The sequence below is a fragment of the Bombina bombina genome, chromosome 2 (assembly GCF_027579735.1).
Source record: "Bombina bombina isolate aBomBom1 chromosome 2, aBomBom1.pri, whole genome shotgun sequence".
Classification (NCBI taxonomy): Eukaryota; Metazoa; Chordata; class Amphibia; order Anura; family Bombinatoridae; genus Bombina; species Bombina bombina.
The window spans coordinates 142,544,942-142,569,460 of NC_069500.1; the positions used below are offsets into that span (position 1 = coordinate 142,544,942).

General features: G+C 39.0%; 1 protein-coding gene across 1 annotated transcript in view; it reads right to left on the reverse strand.

Moving 5' to 3' along the window:
- Nucleotides 1–727: 727 nt before the first annotated feature.
- Nucleotides 728–24,519, reverse strand: part of DHX29 (DExH-box helicase 29) — a 302,630-nt gene continuing 278,838 nt past the window's right edge. Inside the window, exons 25-28 of the mRNA XM_053701278.1 lie at nt 9,895–10,200; nt 7,847–7,978; nt 2,411–2,507; nt 728–1,014 (exon numbers count right to left, since the gene is read on the reverse strand). Coding sequence (XP_053557253.1) covers nt 965–1,014; nt 2,411–2,507; nt 7,847–7,978; nt 9,895–10,200 — 585 coding nt within the window. The 3' untranslated portion in view covers nt 728–964. The remainder of the gene's footprint in view (nt 1,015–2,410; nt 2,508–7,846; nt 7,979–9,894; nt 10,201–24,519) is intronic.

Consider the following 24,519-nt stretch of genomic DNA (forward strand, 5'->3'; position numbering starts at 1 on the left):
TTTGTTCGCATTGGGCTGGTGTTCGCTCTCTTTGGTTATTAGCTGCTCCATTGGGAGCATGTTCGTTTACAGGGTTTTATTGTAACTGTGTCTTCTAGGAGACAGTGTTCGTTTGAGTTGTTCTGTATTTTTCCGGTAGACCTATGAGGTGATAGGCATGATATTTTTTGTCAGGGTCTTTGGCTTGGGCCAGATTACGATCTCAGTGGAGTGGTGAGAAGTTTTTTCTGTGGATGTTTTTGTTTCCATTGTTTCAGTGGGATGTCCGGAGTGAAGAGTGCCTTTCCTTTTCTTCCCGCCCGAACATTCGTGAACTCCACAGCTTGGGTATTTGTTTCCCATAGGTTATGAATGTCATCTTGGACTCTCACTGCCAATATAAGGAAAACTAAAAGTATTCTTACCTGATAATTTTATTCTTCTTTTTTGTAGTGAGAGTACACAACCCCGCCCTATTGTTATATTGTAGTGGCGGCAGTCAATTGTACCTCTGTACCCCTTGTATCTCTCTTCACTTTTCCTTATACTCGGCTGGGGTGTCTTTGCCTCCTCCTGGTTGCCAGGAATAGTATTTCCCATAGGTTATGAATGTCATCATGGACTCTCACTGCTAAGAAGGAAATTAAATTATCATCAGGTAAAAATAATTTGTTTTTAATTCAAATAAAAAAAAACTATTCAGTATTTGTTTAATGTTAATGAGAAAAAACATCATCAGTCGACAAAATGTATTAAACAGTATGGCATGTCTTTATTGTAAATTACATTATTTTTTAATAATTCTTCAGTATGAAAAATATCAGCTAAGCTTTACAATTTATCATTCAACCTAGAAAAGGTTAGCGAAATTGATCATACATGCAAAGAAAATCTTTGTTTTTGCATTTTAATACAATACTACAGTATTTGTAGTGGTTTCCTGTTCTTCTGTAAACAATCCCTGGGATTGGACGTCCTGTGCTCTTTACTGTTCCGTTTTTACTAGTTCTTTGATTATATTCAAAATCTTGTCATCTATTATAAAGACAAAAAAAAAAAGTTACAGAAATTAAAAATAAGCAAAGTTACAGTAAGTACCATGTCTAACTAAACAGTGAGTTTAGAAATGGATGCTTCTGATCTGCAGGTTGTAAAAGTAAACACCATGGCAAGGCATATCTGTTGTCTTGCTATAAAGTAACATATGAGAAACGTCTAAACATTTTTAAAACAAATTGGCATGTTATTTGCTTTGTTTTGCAGATGTTCTCTGCTAAAGCCAATTAGGGATAGATATGTAGCAGGGTCCATCTTGAGAAGTTTGTAGAGCGCTTTTATAGCTCTAGGAATTACAACAGCCTAAATAATCACTATCCTGATCTAAAAATATCACATGGTTGATGCAAAAAAAAAATGACAGTTACAAAACTTACTAGCTACATTTTCTAATAAACATTAAAGTAAAACATACTAATGGTAGTAAAAAAAACAAACATAAATTGAGCACAAGGTTTGTGGAGATCAAATGCAAGAAACATTGTGGGATGGAGAGGTTGTTAGATGTACTAAATAAAAGTTATAAATCAGAAAGCAATGTCTTCACACTCAACATAGTAACGTAATATTCAGATAGTTGGGAGATTCACTATGTTGAGCATTCTTGAAATAAATATTAAATTTCTATATTTACTCATTCTCTTTATTTTTTACATATAGCTAAGGGGACCTATTTAGAGAATGAAAGAGGAATGTTGATCACTGAGATATCACTTAGAGGTCAAATGTAACCCAGGAGTTTGGATGGGCCGTGATATTTCACCACTTGATTTATCATAAATATTTAGGTAATAGTAGTGTCTGTACCAAAGCTGCCCATAACATGGATAGGGTGAGATAAAATGACAAGTGGGTCCTAGGAAGGGGCCAACTCGCATATCTGCATAGACTGATTTCTGCCAACAGAGAATGCAAACTACTTCTGCCATGCTGTGCACTCCCCCATCATAGTTGATAGAACATCCTACTATAACACAATTTGAAGATGATGTTCAAACCCAAATATCCCAGCCAATAAGGCTAAGATCTGTTGACCAATCTGGGTCCAGAAAACTCATTTCAAGAGCCAAACCATGCAATTAAAAATAATATTGGATTTTTTAAATTTGATGCACTATGTGAAACATAAACGTTTGATTTTTGTAACTTTTAATTCACATTTAGGTACAGTATATTAGCACTACATAAACACAAGCGCACCAATTCATTTCTGCAGAAAACACTGGCTCCCTCTTGTGGATGAGCATGGTAATTTACTTTTATATAAATACATTTTGCCCAAGTTATTGTGATGATTAATTTATAATTTTCTTTAAATCTGACTGATTTAGCCATTTAACAATGCATTATGCTAAAGAGTCAGTAGCAAACTTACCTTCAAGAGACATTTTGGGGTTTTCAAGTTTTTTCTTAAGAACAGATTCTATTAAGACACGCAACTCTTTAAAAATGACGGCGATCTTCACAGGAGCCTACAGAGGCAACAATACACAAGGTCATAATAAGTAAAATAAAATAAATCTACATCTGTTCCAATTTGTTAGTAAAGCTCTTACCAATAACCTGCTTTTCTAATGCATAAAAGCTGTAGTAACTGAATTGTTATGTTAACAATTTTAGTGTTGACTGTCCCTTTAATTCTATTGTTTAAAAAGTTAGATAACGCCTTTACTACCCATTCCCCAGCTTTGCATAACCAACATTGTTAGATTAATATACTTTATAACATTTAAACCTTTAAATTTCTGCCTGTTTCTAAGTCACTTTAGACAGCCTCTTATCACATGCTTTTTTTAAATTAGATTTTCACAACAGGAGACTGCTAGTTTATGTGGGCCATAAAGATAACATTGTGCTCACGCCCATGGGTTTTGCACAACACAGCTAAAATGCAAGTCAATAGATAATAAATAAAAAGTCATGTGATCAGGGGGCTGTCAAAAGAGGCTTAGATACAAGGTAATCACAGAGGTAAAAAGTATATTAATAGAACCATGTGCAAAACTGGGGAATGGGTAATAAAGGTTTTAGCTATCTTTTTAAACAATAACAAATCTTGAGTTAAAAGGACACTAAACCCATTTTTTTCCTTCATGAATTCAGATAGAGCAGGCAATATTAAGCAACTTTCTAATTTACTCCTATTATAATTTTTTCTTTGTTCTCTTGCCATCTTTATTTTAAAATCAGGAATGTAAAGCTTAGGAGCGGGCCCATTTTTGGTTCAGTACATGGGTTACACTTGCTTATTAAGACAAACAAAGTAGGATTGAGGAGCACCGAAACAAGCCAAAGGATTAAAACTTAAAGTATTTATTAGCAAATCGTTAAAAAACAACCCTAGTGAAACTATTAAAAAGAGTACATGGAACAAGTACAAAGGCTGACATGTTTAGTCAAAGACGCCGTACTCTAAGCCTCGATTTGCTAATAAATACTTTGTTTTAATCCTTTGGCTTGTTTTGGTGCTCCTCAATCTTACTTTGTTTGTCTCATCTCACTTGGGCCAGGAGTGAGCACGTAAAGCTTTAAGGGACCTACGGGGGAACGGTCCACAGATCAGCTTTTTCCAGAGTCCCGGGTGAGCTGTACTACTTGCGGGAAGGACAGAAAGCGTTTAACTGCTACGGTCTGATATAAGTAGAATACGACAAGCCCAACAGAGATCCTTTGGCACCTGGAGGGGTGATTTGTGAGTAACAAGATTTTTGTTAATACGGTTTACATTGAACTGTTATACTCTATATTATACAGTTACCCCACTGAGGACTATTATCTAACACGAGGGAAGGTGGTTAAGATACAATGGTCATAGCGGACTGTAAACTGTGATGCAGCACAGAACAACACTAGTACAAATGAACATATGTACTTAATTGCTGTTTATAAGGGTTATTTTTTCAATAGCCTGCAGGATATGTACGGACATGTACAGAATTGATTGTTTGTGCACCTTGGATGCATCTAAGTGCTAGCATATTTAAATATGCAACTTTGACCGTTTTTTGGTGAGATCCTATTCCCAATTTTCAACATTACACTTCCTTATTGGTTAGCCAAATGTAGCCACCAATAAGCAAGCACTATCCAGGGTGCTGAACCTAAAATAGGCCGGCTCCTAAGGTTTACATGCCTGCTTTTTAAATAATGATAGTAAGAAAACAAAGACAAATTGATAATAGGAGTAAATTAGAAAGTTGCTTACAATTGCATGCTCTATCTGAATCATTCAAAATTATTTGGGTTTAGTGTCCCTTTAAAGGGACAGTAAAGTCAAAATTAGACTATTATGATTCAGATAGAGCATGCAATTTCAAACAACTTTCCAATTTACTTCTGTTATGAGCCTACCTAGTTTAATTTTCCAATAAAAGATACCAAGAGAACAAAGCAACTTTGATAACAGAAGTAAAATGGAAAGTTGTTTAAAAGTGCATGCTCTGTCTAAATCATGAAAGTTTCATTTTCACTTTACTGTTCCTTTAACTTTCTATTATTTTTATTTAAGGGGCTTGATTTTGAAAGCAGGTAAGAGTCCCGCTGTGTGTGCTCTATATAATTGTGTACTGAAGTATAATATAACATTTAAAAACTGATGATTTTTTTTCACAAGCAATTCAGGTCTACTCTATTCTAGAAAAGCCTGGTAGAAACCGTATGTTCCTGGTCTCATTTGCTATAACCAATTAAGGACAGATGTAAATGAGCTTGTGCTCTGAGCTAACCAATCAGAATACTGCAGGGTCAGGTATCTTTCCCCATAATTAGGTATGATGGAAGCACTACAGGCTCAATAGAAGAAAGTGGAACAAGTACACTTTTCAGATGTATTTTACAGCAAAAGCAGGCAAAATAAATAATTAAAGTATACTAAATAGTTTATTTGATCATTTCTTTCCTTGATTAACCATTTCAGTCAGACAAATATACAGTGTTCAAGGCCTCCTGGCTAAGAGACATGAAACCCAACATATTTCTTTAATAATTTGGATAGAGAATACAATTTTAAACAACTTTCCAATTTACTTATATTATGATATTGGCTTCATTCTCTTGGTATATTTTTTTAACAGCAATGCACTAGTTGAACACATCTGGTGAGCCAACGACAAGAGGAATATATGTGCAGCCACTAATCTGCAACTAAATCCGTTTGATAATAGAAATACATTGAAAAGTTTAAAAAGACCATTAAATACAATAGAATTGCATTATCTTCAAATGCACAGCAAAAACGTAATAGTACAAACTCTGAATTTTAAATTATCAGTAGTTTTTTTTGCTGTGAAACTTCAAAGATTGCTTCCATTTCCTGCCCACTGTATCATGTGACAGCCAACAGCCAATTACAGTTTTATATGCATTAACTGAACTCTTGCACATGCTCAGTAGGAGCAGAATAAACTGATAATAGAAGTAAATTAGAGTAATTTAAAATTGCAGGCTCAATCTGATTCATGAATGTTTAATTTTGACATGTAAATTAGCTCTGAAAATAAAGCAATTTTAACTATCAGATGCTAATATGCAGCCTGCTGACATCTCAAGGCTATAACCTTGATACATATCTGCATTTAATTGGCTTTAACTGATAACTGCAAAAACAAAAAAACGTTTATAATAACTGACAATGACTAGCTTTGTTGTCTGCAGACTAAAGCCCAGATTGGTTCCTCCAAATAAAGCAAATGGTGGGTGGAGTTGGGCTACTAAAAAATAATTGCAGTAAAAAGGATGTTAATTTGTTTTAAAAACATTAAGACTTGGCTAATATGGCATTCTATAGTAACACAACAGAAATGTCTTGTAATTACAAGTGCCAAACTTTTAAAGCAACTGTAACCACTTCATTACAATCCACTGCCACCTAGTGGCTAAACATTAAAAATACAAAATAATCCTATAATATAAAAGGCCAAGTGTGTTTGTCCGAAGCTGTCATGCACAGTAGAGACAGCACGAGGACAAACACACCTGGCCTTAGAGTCCCTACCTGATCTGCGGTGCGAGCATAAGTGGGCGTGGCCGGGCGTGAGCAGAGGAGGGACGAGCGGGAAGGGGGCGGGCCGGGGGCGGTCGCGCACGCGAGATAGAGGGGAGAGAGATAGAGAGAGGGTGAGAGAACAAAAGAGAGGGGAAAGAGCAAGAGAGGGGAGAGAGAGCAAAATAGAGGGGGAGAGAGAAAATAAGAGGGGGAAAGAGTGAGAGCAAAAGAGAAGGGAAGAGAGAGAGCAAAATAAAAGGGGTAGAGAGAGCAAAAGAAGAGAGGGGGGAGAGAGAGGGGTGAGAGAGAGAGAGGGGGGAAAGAGAGAGAGAGGGGGGAGAGAGGGGGAGAGAGAGAGGGGGGAGAGAGAGGGGAAAGAGAGGGGGGGAGAGAGCAAAAGAGAGGGGGGAGAGAGAGCAATAGACAGGGGGAGAGAGAGAGCAAAAGAGAGGGATGGAGAGAGAGAGAGCAAAAGAGAGGGGAGAGAGAGAGCAAAAGAGAGGGGGGAGAGAGAGCAAAATAGAGGAGGGAGAGAGAGAGAAAAAAAGAGAGGGGGAGAGAGCGCAAAAGAGGGGGAGAGAGAGAGCAAAAGAGAGGGGGAGAGAGAGAGCAAAAGAGAGAGGGGAGAGAGAGCAAAAGAGAGGTGGGAGAGAGAGCAAAAGAGAGGTGGGAGAGAGAGCAAAAGAGAGGGGGAGAGAGAGCAAAAGAGAGGGGGGAGAGAGAGAGCGCAAAAGAGGGGACTGGGACTGGAATCTAGTCCTGTGTGTGCTAGACTGTATACTGGACTGGAATCTAGTCCTGTGTGTGCTAGACTGTATACTGGACTGCAATCTAGTCCTGTGTGTGCTAGACTGTATACTGGACTGCAATCTAGTCCTGTGTGTGCTAGACTGTATACTGGACTGGAATCTAGTCCTGTGTGTGCTAGACTGTATACTGGACTGGAATCTAGTCCTGTGTGTGCTAGACTGTATACTGGACTGGAATCTAGTCCTGTGTGTGCTAAACTGTATACTGGACTGGAATCTAGTCCTGTGTGTGCTAGACTGTATACTGGACTGGAATCTAGGCCTGTGTGTGCTAGACTGTATACTGGACTGGAATCTAGGCCTGTGTGTGCTAGACTCTATACCGGACTGGAATCTAGGCCTGTGTGTGCTAGACTCTATACCGGACTGGAATCTAGGCCTGTGTGTGCTGCTAGACTATATACTGGACTGGAATCTAGGCCTGTGCGTGCTAGACTCTATACTGGACTGTAATCTATACCTGTGCTACACTATATATTGTATTTCAAAAAATATATTATTTCTATGACCAAACATTTTACCTTTTGTGGGAAGAGGGAGTTTGAAAACTAAATGTGCATTTGTTCACATAGTAATTCTCTCATAAGGTCATTATTGTAAGGTTATTAGAGTATTGCTTTTGAAAGCACAAATTAAGCCTTTAATGTGAAATCTTTATCCAGAAAACTGTGATATCTCCCTAATGCAAAATTGTGAGCTCACTCTCTATGCACACAGTGAAGCTACAAAAATAAAATGCCATGTATTCAGGAGTCTGCATTTAGTTTCTACTCTTTCTACAGCTTTTTCATTTTTTTAAAATAGAAAGCAGGGACTACAAAGCCAAACAGAGGCTGTACAGCATACTTGTGCTATGGACACATACAGAATTCATCAGCTTTTTGTTACTATGCACCCTATGAGCACTGGATGGAAAAAAAGTAATAGAAATAGAGTAATACTCAGTTTGTTAACAACTCTTTAAATGCATAAAACACAAGGCAGCTCGCTCTTTCATATTTTTATGAATTCTGAGTACCTGGAATTGGATCCAGTCATCTACAGTCAGGAGGCGTTCTCGATGCTGCACGGCTATGTCCCCTCCAAATAGCAGCATAGGAAAAGGAGAAACGAGAGTTGTCTCTCGCAAGTAGATCTTTGAATATTTAACCTGCCAAACATACAACAGACCTGTAATGTAATCCTGTGTATAAAGCCCTTATATAACAATAAATACCTCATAAACACAAAGTTTACTATATCATTTTAGACACTTAAAGGGACATGAAACCCTATTTTTTTTCTTTCATGATTCAGATAGAGCATACAGTTTTAAACAACTTTCTAATTTACTTCTATTATAAATCTTTCTTTGTTCTTTTTGTATCTTTTGTTGAAAAGCATGGATGTAAGCACAGGAGTGTGCACATGTCTGGATCTCTATATGGCAGCAGTTGTGCAAGAAAGTTATCCATTTGCAAGAGCACTAGATGGCAGCAATATTTCCTGCCAGACACCTACCCGTATCTCTTCATCAAAGAATACCATGGGAACGAATCAAAACTAAAAAAAGTAGTAAATTGGAATAAAAAAAATAAAAAAATTGTATGCTCTGTCTGAATCACAAAATAAAATGCTTGGGTTTCATAGCCCCTTTATCCCACAATTGGGTAATGAACAAGAAAGAGGGACCTCAGTGTTAGAATAATTTTAAGCCCCAGAAATATTTTTTCGTGAGCTACAAAACGTTTGCAGTTACTTGGGAAATATAAAATGATGCCAATTACTTGAGGAACAACAAAATAAAGTGCAGATCGTCCTGCAGTCTGATGAGTATTATATTACTGTTTACACAAACACATAGGGCTCGATTTATCAAGCCCCTACGGCTGCAAGTTCTCACAAGAACTTGCTCGCCGTGATTTATCAAGCAGCGGTCACCAGACCGCTGCTTCCCTAAGCTCTTCGCCACTTCTAAGGTGGCAAAATTCAATCTCCTCGGTCGAGTCCGACTGAGGAGATTGACAGCTCCTGCCCACGCGTGATTGGCTGTGCGCGGGCAGGGGGCATGATTGCACGCGAGCGCAAAGTCGAATACCTGCGGGTAATTTAGCCCAGCCACAGGCGAGCTGAGGCGTTCAGGGGCGCGTATACGCGCCCCTGTACTCCTCAGCGTTAATAAATCTATCCCATAATGTAATAGCATATGACCTAGATCAGTTTCCTCTACAAGTCATTTTTACAAGACATTTTTTAAATGCACTGATATTTATTTCAGCCATCTAAACTGTTCCTTTAATGTGCACTCCCCTTCTTATAAAAGGGCCATCATACACCAAATTTTTCTATGCATAAATGTTTTGTAGATTATCCATTTATGTAGCCCATCAGTTTTGCTTATTTTTTAATAACATTGTGCAGATTTTCAGACTCCTAACCAAGCCCCTCAGTATCAGAAGTAGACGCGCTTTCCAGTCTACTGCTGGCTTCTGTTTGTATAATCTGTCTTTTCATATGCAGGGAAGGGGGGGGGGGGGGGTGTCTGCAATTTAGCCACTTTACCTGGGTGTTCCTGCTTATCTAATCAATAGTTCTAAACTTGGAGCTTCTAAGTAATTTGTTAAAGGTTTTATACTGAATTTTTAGATCAGTATCTGTGCATATTATTCTTTATAGTAGTGTTTATTACATGCAGTTATATGAAAATTGGTGTATACTGTCCCTTTAAAAAAAAAAAAGAGAATTGTGATTGGTGAATGCATTTCACTTGCCTCTGAAAATGTAGTGAATTTTGGTGAATGCTATAAGTAATCTGTTCACGATCAGAACTAGTTTAAGACTACAGGGAATATTTACAAAGCCAAAAAACCAAGCTTCTTTATTAATATATATATATATATATATATATATATATATAGTGTGCGTATGTATGTGTGCATGTGCCAGTGTGCGCATGTGCATATGTCAGTGTGCGCATGTGCCAGTGTGTTTATGTTTTTCCAGACAAAGATACCATCTGACTGGATAGCCTCATGTGAAAAGCTAATAATACCAGACATAATAAAGACTAAAGGGCATATAGCTCACCTTCTCTTGATACAGCAGCCATCCATAGGTTTGGAGGTCTCTGTTCACGGAGGATGGGTGCACTTGTGCTTTTCCTTGTGCGGTTTCTACTACACAAGCCAATTTCTCTGTGATGTCAACAGACTTTGTGAAGAGGATCTTGCCAACACTGTCATACAGTCCTGCTGTTAGAACAGCTTTAAGAAGAGCCGTCTCCTGAGCAGAGGGAAGCCTTCGCTCTGTATATAAACCATTGGGAGCTGGGGACGATCTGGGGCACTCAAATCCTGCTGCTCTTACCAGCCTGATCAGCTCTTGCTTTACATCCTGTACAAGAAAGAACACAGCTTACTTAAAGGGACATTAAGCACAAATTGTAAGCTGCATAATAGTTTTCCCTTCATATTTGAGAATCATTTTGCAATGAATACAACAACTTTATTTGAAAAACAGAATTTATGCTTACCTGATAAATTACTTTCTCCAACGGTGTGTCCGGTCCACGGCGTCATCCTTACTTGTGGGATATTCTCTTCCCCAACAGGAAATGGCAAAGAGCCCAGCAAAGCTGGTCACATGATCCCCCCTAGGCTCCGCCTTCCCCAGTCATTCGACCGACGTAAAGGAGGAATATGCATAGGAGAAATCATATGATACCGTGGTGACTGTAGTTAGAGAAAATAATCCAACAGACCTGATCAAAAACCAGGGCGGGCCGTGGACCGGACACACCGTTGGAGAAAGTAATTTATCAGGTAAGCATAAATTCTGTTTTCTCCAACATAGGTGTGTCCGGTCCACGGCGTCATCCTTACTTGTGGGAACCAATACCAAAGCTTTAGGACACGGATGATGGGAGGGAACAAATCAGGTCGCCTAGATGGAAGGCACCACGGTTTGCAAAACCTTTCTCCCAAAAATAGCCTCAAAAGAAGCAAAAGTATCAAATTTGTAGAATTTGGCAAAAGTGTGCAGTGAAGACCAAGTCGCTGCCTTACATATCTGATCAACAGAAGCCTCATTCTTGAAGGCCCAAGTGGAAGCCACAGCCCTAGTGGAGTGAGCTGTGATTCTTTCAGGAGGCTGCCGTCCGGCAGTCTCATAAGCCAATCGGATAATGCTTTTAAGCCAGAAAGAGAGAGGGGTAGAAGTTGCTTTTTGACCTCTCCTTTTACCAGAATAAACAACAAACAAAGAAGATGTTTGTCTGAAATCCTTAGTAGCTGCTAAGTAAAATTTGAGAGCACGAACTACATCTAAGTTGTGCAACAAACGTTCCTTCTTTGAAACTGGATTAGGACACAAAGAAGGCACGACTATCTCCTGGTTAATATTTTTATTAGAAACAACTTTCGGAAGAAAACCAGGTTTAGTACGCAAAACCACCTTATCTGCATGGAACACCAGATATGGAGGAGAACACTGCAGAGCAGATAACTCTGAAACTCTTCTAGCAGAAGAGATTGCAACCAAAAACAAAACTTTCCAAGATAATAACTTTATATCAACGGAATGTAGGGGTTCAAACGGAATCCCCTGAAGAACTGAAAGAACTAGATTGAGACTCCAGGGAGGAGTCAAAGGTTTGTAAACAGGCTTGATTCTAACCAGAGCCTGAACAAAAGCCTGAACGTCTGGTACAGCCGCCAGCTTTTTGTGAAGTAAAACAGATAAAGCAGAAATCTGTCCCTTCAAAGAACTCGCAGATAATCCTTTCTCCAAGCCCTCTTGAAGAAAGGATAGAATCCTAGGAATTTTTATCTTGTTCCATGGGAATCCTTTAGATTCGCACCAACAGATATATTTTTTCCATATTTTATGGTAGATTTTCCTAGTTACAGGCTTTCTAGCCTGAACAAGAGTATCAATGACGGAATCTGAGAACCCTCGCTTTGATAAAATCAAGCGTTCAATCTCCAAGCAGTCAGTTGGAGTGAAACCAGATTCGGATGTTCGAACGGACCTTGAACAAGAAGGTCCTGTCTCAGAGGTAGCTTCCATGGTGGAGCTGATGACATATTCACCAGGTCTGCATACCAAGTCCTGCGTGGCCACGCAGGAGCTATCAAGATCACCGATACCCTCTCCTGTTTGATCCTGGCTACCAGCCTGGGAATGAGAGGAAACGGTGGGAACACATAAGCTAGGTTGAAGGTCCAAGGTGCTACTAGTGCATCCACTAGAGCCGCCTTGGGATCCCTGGATCTGGACCCGTAGCAAGGAACCTTGAAGTTCTGACGAGACGCCATCAGATCCATGTCTGGAATGCCCCACAATTGAATTATTTGGGCAAAAATTTCCGGATGGAGTTCCCACTCCCCCGGATGAAATGTCTGACGACTCAGAAAATCCGCTTCCCAATTTTCCACTCCTGGGATGTGGATTGCAGACAAGTGGCAGGAGTGATTCTCCGCCCATTGAATTATTTTGGTCACTTCTTCCATCGCCAGGGAACTCCTTGTTCCCCCCTGATGGTTGATATACGCAACAGTCGTCATGTTGTCTGATTGAAACCTTATGAATTTGGCCTTTGCAAGTTGAGGCCAAGCTCTGAGAGCATTGAATATCGCTCTCAGTTCCAGAATGTTTATCGGTAGAAGAGATTCTTCCCGAGACCAAAGCCCCTGAGCTTTCAGGGGTTCCCAGACCGCGCCCCAGCCCACCAGACTGGCGTCGGTCGTGACAATGACCCACTCCGGTCTGCGGAAGCTCATCCCTTGTGACAGGTTGTCCAGGGTCAGCCACCAACGGAGTGAGTCTCTGATCCTCTGATCTACTTGTATCGTTGGAGACAAGTCTGTATAATCCCCATTCCACTGTCTGAGCATGCACAGTTGTAATGGTCTTAGATGAATTCGCGCAAAAGGAACTATGTCCATTGCCGCCACCATCAAACCTATTACTTCCATGCACTGCGCTATGGAAGGAAGAAGAACAGAATGAAGTACTTGACAAGAGTTTAGAAGTTTTGATTTTCTGGCTTCTGTCAGAAAAATCTTCATTTCTAAAGAGTCTATTATCGTTCCCAAGAAGAGGACTCTTGTTGACGGAGATAGAGAACTTTTCTCTACGTTCACTTTCCACCCGTGACATCTGAGAAAGGCTAGGACAATGTCCGTATGAGCCTTTGCTTGTGGCAGGGACGACGCTTGAATTAGAATGTCGTCCAAGTAAGGTACTACTGCAATGCCCCTCGGTCTTAGCACCGCTAGAAGGGACCCTAGTACCTTTGTGAAAATTCTTGGGGCAGTGGCTAATCCGAATGGAAGTGCCACGAACTGGTAATGTTTGTCCAGAAATGCGAACCTTAGGAACTGATGAGGTTCCTTGTGGATAGGAATATGTAGATACGCATCCTTTAAATCCACCGTGGTCATGAATTGACCTTCCTGGATGGTAGGAAGAATTGTTCGAATGGTTTCCATCTTGAACGATGGAACCCTGAGAAATTTGTTTAAGATCTTGAGATCCAAGATTGGTCTGAATGTTCCCTCTTTTTTGGGAACTATGAACAGATTTGAGTAGAATCCCATCCCTTGTTCCTTCAATGGAACAGGATGAATCACTCCCATTTTTAACAGGTCTTCTACACAATGTAAGAATGCCTGTTTTTTTATGTGGTCTGAAGACAATTGAGACCTGTGGAATCTTCCCCTTGGGGGTAGTTCCTTGAATTCCAGAAGATAACCTTGGGAGACTATTTCTAGAGCCCAAGGATCCAGAACATCTCTTGCCCATGCCTGAGCGAAGAGAGAAAGTCTGCCCCCCACCAGATCCGGTCCCGGATCGGGGGCCAACATCTCATGCTGTCTTGGTAGCAGTGGCAGGTTTCTTGGCCTGCTTACCTTTGTTCCAGCCTTGCATGGGCCTCCAGGCTGGCTTGGCTTGAGACGTATTACCCTCTTGCTTAGAGGGAGTAGAGCTTGAGGCTGGTCCGTTTCTACGAAAGGGACGAAAATTAGGCTTATTTTTAGCCTTGAAAGACCTATCCTGAGGAAGGGCATGGCCCTTTCCCCCAGTGATATCTGAAATAATCTCTTTCAAGTCAGGACCAAACAGCGTTTTCCCCTTGAAAGGAATATTAAGCAATTTGTTCTTGGATGACGCATCCGCTGACCAAGATTTTAGCCATAGCGCTCTGCGCGCCACAATAGCAAACCCTGAATTTTTCGCCGCTAATCTAGCTAATTGCAGGGTAGCGTCTAGAGTAAAAGAATTAGCCAATTTAAGAGCACGAATTCTGTCCAAAATCTCCTCCAAAGGAGTAGCTTTATCTAACGACTTTTCTAGTTCATCAAACCAAAAAGCCGCTGCTGCAGTAACAGGAACAATGCATGAAATTGGCTGTAGAAGGTAACCTTGCTGAACAAACATCTTTTTAAGCAAACCTTCTAACTTTTTATCCATAGGATCTTTGAAAGCACAACTATCTTCTATAGGGATAGTGGTGCGTTTGTTTAAGGTAGAGACCGCCCCCTCAACCTTAGGGACTGTCTGCCATAAGTCCTTTCTAGGGTCGACTATAGGAAACAATTTCTTAAATATAGGGGGAGGGACAAAAGGTATGCCGGGCCTTTCCCACTCTTTGTTTACAATATCCACCACCCGCTTGGGTATAGGAAAAGCTTCGGGGGGCACCGGGACCTCTAGAAACTTGTCCATCTTACATAATTTCTCTGGAACGACCAAATTGTCACAATCATCCAGAGTAGAAAGCACCTCCTTAAGCAGAGCGCGGAGATGTTCCAATTTAAATTTGAATGTAATAACATCAGGTTCAGCTTGTTGAGAAATTTTTCCTGAATCTGAAATTTCTCCCTCAGACAAAACCTCCCTAGCCCCTTCAGACTGGTGTAAGGGCATGTCAGAACCATTATCATCTGCGCCCTCATGCTCTACAGTATCTAAAACAGAGCAGTCGCGCTTTCGCTGATAAGTGGGCATTTTGGCTAAAATGTTTTTAATAGAATTATCCATTACAGCCGTTAATTGTTGCATAGTAAGAATAACAGGCGCACTAGATGTACTAGGGGCCTCTTGTGTGGGCAAGACTGGTGTAGACACATAAGGGGATGATGCAGTACCATGCTTACTCCCCTCACTAGAGGAATCATCTTGGGCATCATTTTCACTATCACATGCATCACATATATTTAAATGAGAAGGAACTTTGGCTTCCTGACATACAGAACATAGTCTATCTGAAGGTACAGACATGATAAACAGGCATAAACTTGATAACAAAGTACAAAAAACGTTTTAAAATAAAACCGTTACTGTCACTTTAAATTTTAAACTGAACACACTTTATTACTGAATATGCGAAAAAGTATGAAGGAATTGTCCAAAATTCACCAAAATTTCACCACAGTGTCATAAAGCCTTGAAAGTATTGCACACCAAATTTGAAAGATTTAACACTTAAAATAACGGAACCGGAGCCGTTTTTACATTTAACCCCTATACAGTCCCTGGTATCTGCTTTGCTGAGACCCAACCAAGCCCAGAGGGGAATACGATACCAAATGACGCCTTCAGGACGCTTTTTCAGTGTATCTGAGCTCCTCACACATGCATCTGCATGCTCTGACTCCCAAAAACAACTGCGCATTAGTGGCGCGAAACTGAGGCTCTGCCTAAGACTAGAGAAGGCCCCCAGTGAAAAAGGTGTCCAAAACAGTGCCTGCCGTTTTTATTACCAACATATCCCAGATAAAAACAACTCCTCAGAGTAATAAACCATTAAACATGCTTATAAAACAAACGTTTTAGCCCAGAAAAATGTCTACCAGTCTTTAAAGCCCTTGTGAAGCCCTTTATAAATTGTTATTAAAATGGCTTACCGGATCCCATAGGGAAAATGACAGCTTCCAGCATTACCAAGTCTTGTTAGAAATGTGTCATACTTCAAGCAGTAAAAGTCTGCACACTGTTCCCCCAACTGAAGTTACTTCATCTCAACAGTCCTGTGTGGAACAGCCATCGATTTTAGTAACGGTTGCTAAAATCATCTTCCTCTTACAAACAGAAATCTTCATCTCTTTTCTGTTTCAGAGTAAATAGTACATACCAGCACTATTTTAAAATAACAAACTCTTGATTGAAGCAATAAAACTACATTTAAACACCAAAAAACTCTAAGCCATCTCCGTGGAGATGTTGCCTGTACAACGGCAAAGAGAATGACTGGGGAAGGCGGAGCCTAGGGGGGATCATGTGACCAGCTTTGCTGGGCTCTTTGCCATTTCCTGTTGGGGAAGAGAATATCCCACAAGTAAGGATGACGCCGTGGACCGGACACACCTATGTTGGAGAAAGAAAAAACGTAAAATATACTCATTTGACCACTGTCTCTTAAAAACAAAACCTTACTAACCAATCAAACACGAATACGCAGATATATCATGAACTCTGTTCACACAGGTGCAGTTAAAAAAAGTGACTGGGATAGTTTGTCCTCTGCTATTCTCTTAAAGGACCAGTAAATACAGTATATTTGCATAATCAACAAATGCATGATAAAGACAATGCAATAGCACTTAGTCTGAACTTCATATGGAGTAGTAGATTTTTTTCTGACAAATTTCAAACTAATGTATATTTCCACTCTTCCTGTATCATGTGACAGCCATCAGTCAACCACAAATGCATATCTGTGAATTCTTGCACATGCTCAGTGGGAGCTGGTGACAAAGTATAAATTAAAAAATACTGTGCAAATTTTGTTAATGAAAGTAAATTGAAAAGTTGTTTAAAATTGCATGCTGTATCTGAATCATGAAAGTTTAATTTTGGCTTGAGTGTCCCATTAATGTGGTTTAGAACTGATTGGGCTTAGTTAATTAGTAAAAATTTATTTAACAGGTATTTAAAAAAAAAAAAAAGACACATTCCTATTTCATCTTAAAATATATAATTATATTTTGATATTAGATAAACACCTAATCTACCCTGTATATGCACTGCTATTGCAAATAATACTTTTCTTATGGTTGTTGATGCAAAACTGATAATCCACCTTTAAAAAACAAAAAAAGCAAATGAATAAAGATAATGTGAGATAGGAGGGAGGTAAACAAAACCTCACAGATAAATTAGCTAAAGGTATTAACCCAAGCCTCTCTGGGAGAAAGTGGAAGTACAATTTTCAGATGTATTTTACAGCAAAAGGAAGCAAAATAAACAATAAATGTACATTTCAATCATGTTTCACTTGCAATAAGGAAATGTGACAAACCAATTTTACACTAGTACCCGTTTAACTAGCTTGTATCACCTAACATACGCATTATGGTTGTGTACTAATATCTACTACGTATCGTTCTGACGACAGCACACTAGCAATAACCTATTATGGGCCACAACTTTATACCAATATCGATAATCTGCTAAGACACTAATTTTCCTACTTATGCAGTTTAAAACGTTGACTGAGGTTTTAGTACAGCGGCTTGATTTATTTTAGGGCCATGCTATATATTGACCCATGTTCGTTAAGCACTGTCAGTGTAAGCAGTATTGGTGATTACAAGTGGAATCGCATCGTCAAGTTACCATTCTATATCTGTCACTATTTTAAATGGACACAATATACCGGGAATCGGATGTACAGTAGCGGTTGATATTTGACACTGAGGAGGTGACAAAAACCCACACGGTTTGCTAGTATGTACACAAACCAAAAGAACCACCCCCCGCAACTGACGTAATGGGCTAACAACCTATCAGTACATCACTGACATACATGCCCACATTACACGCAAATGATGATGATTCACCTGACGGGGGGCGTTGTTTGGAACGGGCAGTTTTGATTGGTCTGTCACTTGATACTTTAAGTGTATTTAATTGGGTGGCACCCGGGCTTCGGTTTGCTAAACTTTTCACATTGACGAAGGCCACTTAGACGGCCGAAACGCGTTTGTGGCTATTGTGCATATATGTGCACTTTTATTTTTATCCTTATGTTCATCACCCCTGTCACCTGATGCCGACGGCTGCAGATATCGGCCAGGAAACAGGGGGGTGAATGAACATATTAGTCTTTAGTTTAAATTGACTTATATTGGTGCGGTATGAGGAGTTTCTTACTCTCTTTCGGCTAGATTACGAGTTTGGCATTATGAGTTAAAAAGCATTGTTATGGCCCATAACAATGCTTTTTCCCTAACGCCTGTATTACGAGTCTTGTCAGAACAGCTGTACCGCACACTTTTTTGGCTGTCACGCAACGTCAGTACTGCACTTTAAGAAAAGTCCTTTTTCAATGGGACTTCCATACAGCCGGTATTACGAGTTTTGCGGTGAGGCCAGAAAGTGAGCGGTACAGCCTAAAATGACAAGATCCGTACCGCCATCTAAAGTCAGTAGTTATGAGTTTTATGCTAAAAAAGCTGTAACATAAAACTCATAACTAAACTGTCACAAAGTACACTAACACCCATAAACTACCTATTAACCTCTAAACCGAGGCCCTCCCGCATCACAAATACTATAATAAATTTATTAACCCCTAATTGGCCGCTCCGGACATCGCCGCCATTTCAAAAATTTATTAACCCCTATTCCATCGCTTCCCGACATTGTCGCCACTATAATAAACTTTTTAACCCCTAAACCGCCGCCTTCCCGCATCGCAAACACTATTTAAATATTAACCCCTAATCTGCCGTCTGCCCACACCGCCGCTATAATAAACCTATTAACTCCTAAACCTAACCCTAACAACCCCTAACTTTAACATAATTAAAATACAGCTAAATTAAACTTACAATTATTAACTAAATAATACCTATTTTAAACTAAATACAAACTTACCTGTAAAATAAAACCTAAGCTAGCTACAATATAACTAATAGTTATATTGTAGCTAGCTTAGGTTTTATTTTTATTTCACAGGTAAGTTTGTATTTATTTTAACTAGGTAGACTAGTTAGTAAATAGTTATTAACTATTTAATAACTACCTAGCTAAAATAAATACAAATTTACCTGTAAAATAAAACCTAACCTGCCTTACAATAAAACCTAACATTACAATAAAATAAAATAAATTAAATTAAAACAATACATTTTCTAAATTACAAAAAAAACAACACTAAATTACACAAAATAAAAAATGGAATTATCAAAAATAAAAAATAATAACTCCCTATCAAAATAAAAAAGCCCCCCCCCCCAAAAAAAAAAAAAACCCTAGCCTGCACTAAACTGCCAATGGCTCTTAAAAGGGTTTTTTGCGGGGCATTGCCCCCAAAAAAATCAGCTTTTTTACCTGTAATAAAAAATACAAACACCCCCAACAGTAAAACCCACCACCCACACAACCAAACCCCCCAATTAAAAACCTATCTAAATAAACCTAAGCTCCCCATTACCCTGAAAAGGGCATTTGGGTGGGCATTGCCCTTAAAAGGGCATTTAGCTCTTTTACTGCCCAAACCCTAAGCTAAAAATAAAACCTACCCAATAAACCCTTAAAAAAACCTAACACTAACCCCCGACGATGCACTTACAGTTTTCCAGGCGGCAGAAGTCTTCATCCAAGCGGGCAGAAGTCCTCCTCGAAGCCGGCAGAAGTCTTTATCCAAGCGGGCAGAAGTCTTCATCCAGACAGCATCTTCTATCTTCATCAATCCGGCGCGGAGCGGGTCCATCTTCAAGACATCTGGCGCGGAGCATCCTCTTCTTCTGATGATCAACGAAGAATGAAGTTTCCCTTTAAGGTACGTCATCCAAGATGGCGTCCCTTAGATTCCGATTGGCTGATAGAATTCTATCAGTCAATAGGAATTAAAGGGTAAAAAATCCTATTAGCTGTTGCAATCAGTCAATAGGATTGAGCTTTCATCCTATTGGCAGATCCAATCAGCCAATAGAATGCAATCTCAATCCTATTGGCTGATTGGATCAGCCAATAGGATGAAAGTTCAATCCTATTGGCTGATTGCAACAGCCAATCTGATTTTTCCCCTTTAATTCCTATTGGCTGATAGAATTCTATCAGCCAATCGGAACGTAAGGGACACCATCTTGGATGACGTAGCTTAAAGGGAAACTTCATTCTTCGTTGATCATCGGAAGAAGAGGATGCTCCGCGCCGGATGTCTTGAAGATGGACATGCTCCGCGCCAGATGTATGAAGATAGAAGATGCCGTGTGGATGAAGACTTCTGCCCGCTTGGATGAAGACTTCTGCCGGCTTCGAGGAGCACTTCTGCCCGCTTGGATGAAGACTTCTGCCGTCTGGATGAGGATGGATATCCGATCTTCGAAAAACTGTAAGTGGATCGTCAGGGGTTAGTGTTAGGTTTTTTTAAAGGGTTTATTGGGTGGGTTTTATTTTTAGCTTAGGGTTTGGGCAGTAAAAGAGCTAAATGCCCTTTTCAGGGCAATGGGGAGCTTAGGTTTATTTAGATAGGTTTTTATTTGGGGGGTTTGGTTGTGTGGGTGGTGGGTTTTACTGTTGGGGGGTTGTTTGTATTTTTTTTTTTACAGGTAAAAGAGCTGATTTCTTTGGGGCAATGCCCTGCAAAAGGCCCTTTTAAAGGCCATTGGCAGTTTAGTGTAGGCTAGGGTTTATTTATTTGGGGGGGGGGGGGTTATTTTTATAGGGCTATTAGATTAGGAGTAATTTTTTTATTTTTGATAATTTTGTTTTTTATTTTGTGTAATTTAGTGTTTATTTTTTTTTGTAATTTAGATAAATGTATTTTATTAATTTATTTCATTTTATTGTAATGTTATTATTATTTAGGTAATAATTGTAACTTTAATTTAGATTTATTTTAATTATATTTAAGTTAGGGGGTGTTAGGGTTAGGTGTTAATAGGTTTATTATTATTATTATATTATTATTATTTAGTCTGTCCGATATTACCTAACAGTATAAACTTATCTAGTTTTTAGCATAAGGCTATCCTAAAAACTAGATAAGTTTATACTGTTAGGTAATATCGGGCAGACTTGCTGGGCCTATGGCTCTTATCTGCCGTCAATATCTATGTTTCTATGTTTATGTTTATTATAGCGGCAGTGTAGGCAGACGGCAGATTAGGGGTTAATAATATTTAAATAGTGTTTGTGATGCGGGAGGGTAGCGGTTTAGGGGTTAATAACTGTAATGTAAGTGGCGGCGATGTTAAGGGCAGCAGATTAGGGGTTAATAGTTTTATTTATGTGGCGGCGATGTTAAAGGCGGCAGATTAGTGGTTAATAGTTTTATGTAGGTGGCAGCGATGTTAGGGATGGCAGATTAGGGGTGTTTAGATGTGGGGTTTATGTTTTTTTCCCCATAGACATCAATGGGACTGCGTTACGAAGCTTTTGTTTCCGCGATCGCAGGTGTTAGGCTCTCCTCATTGATGTCTATGGGGAAATCGTGCATGAGCACGTCAAAGCAGCGCTTGTATTTGGGAGAGGTATGGAGCTCAACGCAACCATATCGCCCACACAAGCCGGGTTTTTTAAAACCTGTAATACCAGCGCTATGAAAGGTGAGCGGTGAAAATAACGTATAAGTAATTAGCGAGCAGCCATAACGCAAAACTCGTAATCTGGCTGTTTATCTTTTTTTTTAAGATTTATTCAATAAAGCATTGTAGTTTTTATCTACTAATACATTTACACATAATATAGGAAAGAGTGCTTATTTACTAAACCCCCACTTTGGTTCTTTCCCAGTCCTTTATCTTTATGTTATTATTGGGGGGTAGCACCGGAGTTAGTTCTTTGATTACTCCATTATTTCCTATACATCACTTTAAACTAGCGCCAGTAATTCAATATATTTTTTTCACTTGCAATAATGAAACATTTTATGCATTATTTAAATGGTGAGTTTTATGGTGCTTTAATGCCATAAATAAAATACATCATGGATGACCTTACTAGTTTCTTGTATTATTATTAGGAAATGATACTAAATAGACATTGTTAACAGCATTCCTGTAACACTGACACCATATAGCTCCCCAGACACATGCACAATCCTGAGCCTACCTAGGTATGCTCTTTAACAGAGTATACACATCCAAATGCAGTGAGGGTGATCTGTGTAATTTGAAACTTGCCTAAAGGGACCTTTAAACACCTTCTACATTTTACATTTGATTAAGTATAAAAATGTTAGAATAACCTTTGTTTTAATATGCAAGTTCAACCTCACCTTCTTATGATGATGTATTTCATTTTGAAAGTTTAATTTCAACTGCCACCTGCTTAACATGCTGAGCACCACCATATTGTAACGTACGTTACTCTAATACTAATGCGCATACGTAGAACATGAAACGTTTCCACTGCATATACTCAGTTGCTGTGTGCGAGCTTCATAAATATTTTTACGACAGTTATATTGTCATCGATCGTAATAATCAGTTCTATTTTTTTGCACAATTAACAAACGTTATTCTTCCTATAAGCATTTTTTAAGATTTTTTTTTTTTTTTACAAAATTTGTTTTCCTCAGAATAATTGATATTATTTATACTTATTTTCTCACTACTTATATTAAAAAAACTAATATATATATATATATATATATATATATATATATATATATATATATATATATATATATATATATATATATAAACGTTTAAAATATAATGTTTATTTATATATCAGACAGGATTATAAATATACACATAGCCAATGCAGCACACGCTCAGCAACACAGTGATCAAGCGTTGCAGATATGCTTCATCTAAACATGCATAATAGGGTAATATCCTGTGCAAGTCACGTCACTTAGCTGCAAACATGTTACTGCTGTGCCAGTGTATAACGTAAGTGACAATATGGCGGCATACATAGGAGCTAATAAGAGGCGGATCAACATTATAATTGAACATATTGGGGTAAACTGAACAGAACGCATAGACATTTGTGCTTAATAGATTTAGATTTGTTTGAAGGCTTTACTGCAGAAGTTAGTTTGAAGAAATTACAGGGTGTTAAAGGGACAGTCAACACTAGAATTTTTGTTGTTTTAACAGATAGATAATCCCTTTATTACCCATTCCCCAGTTTTGCATAACCAGCACTGTTATATTAATATACTTTTTACCTCTGTGATTAACTTGTATCTAAGCATCTTCTGCCCCCTGATCACATGACATTTTATTTATTATCTATTGACTTTCATTTTAGCCAATTAGTGCAGTGTCTGCCACAATCCATGGGCGGGAACACAATGTTATCTATATGGTTTACATGAACTAGCTCTCCCCTGTTGTGAAAAGCAAATAAAAAAAGAAAATTTATGCTTACCTGATAAATTTGTTTCTTTTTAGACACGATGAGTCCACGGATTTCATCCTTACTTGTGGGATATCGCCTCCTGGTCAGCAGGAGGAGGCAAAGAGCACCACAGCAGAGCTGTATATATAGCTCCTCCCTTCCCTCCCACTCCAGTCATTCGACTGAAGTTAGAAAGAGAAAGGAAAAGCCAAGGTGCAGAGGTGACTGAAGTTTAACAAAAATAAAATAAAAACCTGTCTCATAGAAACAGGGCGGGCCATGGACTCATCGTGTCTAAAAAGAAACAAATTTATCAGGTAAGCATAAATTTTCTTTTCTTTTTAAAGACACAATGAGTCCACGGATTTCATCCTTACTTGTGGGATACAATACCAAAGCTATAGTACACGGATGAAAAAGGGAGGGACAAGACAGGGAACCTAAACGGAAGGCACCACTGCTTGAAGAACCTTCCTCCCAAAAACAGCCTCAGCTGAGGCAAAGGTATCAAATTTGTAAAATTTGTAAAAAGTGAAGAGACGACCAAGTTGCAGCCTTGCAAATCTGTTCAACAGAAGCATCATTTTTGAATGCCCATGAGGAAGCCACAGCCCTAGTGGAATGAGCCGTAATTCGTGCAGGAGGCTGCTGTCCAGCAGTCTCATATGCAAAACGGATGATACGCTTCAGCCAAAAAGAAAGAGAGGTAGCCGTAGCCTTCTGACCCCTACGTTTCCCAGAAAAAATGACAAACAAAGAAAACGATTGTTGAAAATCCTTAGTCGCTTGTAAGTAGAACTTCAAAGCATGGACTACGTCTAAATTATGTAACAGACGTTCCTTCTTAGAAGGAGGATTAGGACACAAGGAAGGAACAACAATCTCCTGATTAATATTCTTTTTTGAAACAACTTTAGGAAGAAAACCAGGTTTTGTACGTACCACCACCTTATCTGAATGGAAAATAAGATAAGGAGAATCATATTGTAATGCCGAAAGCTCAGATACTCTTCGAGCAGAAGAAATAGCAACTAGAAATAAAACTTTCCAAGATAATAACTTAATATCTATGGAATGCATAGGTTCAAACGGAACCCCTTGAAGAACTCTAAGAACTAAATTTAAACTCCAAGGAGGAGCAATTGAACGAAATACAGGCCTGATTCTAGTCAGAGCCTGACAAAAAGACTGAACATCTGTCAGACGCTTGTGTAACAAAATAGATAAAGAAGAAATTTGTTCCTTTAAGGAACTTGCTGATAACCCCTTCTCCAATCCTTCTTGGAGAAAAGACAAAATCCTGGGAATCCTAACCCTACTCAATGAGTAGCCCTTGGGTTCACACCAATAAAGATATTTACGCCATATCTTATGGTAAATTCTCCTAGTAACAGGCTTACGTGC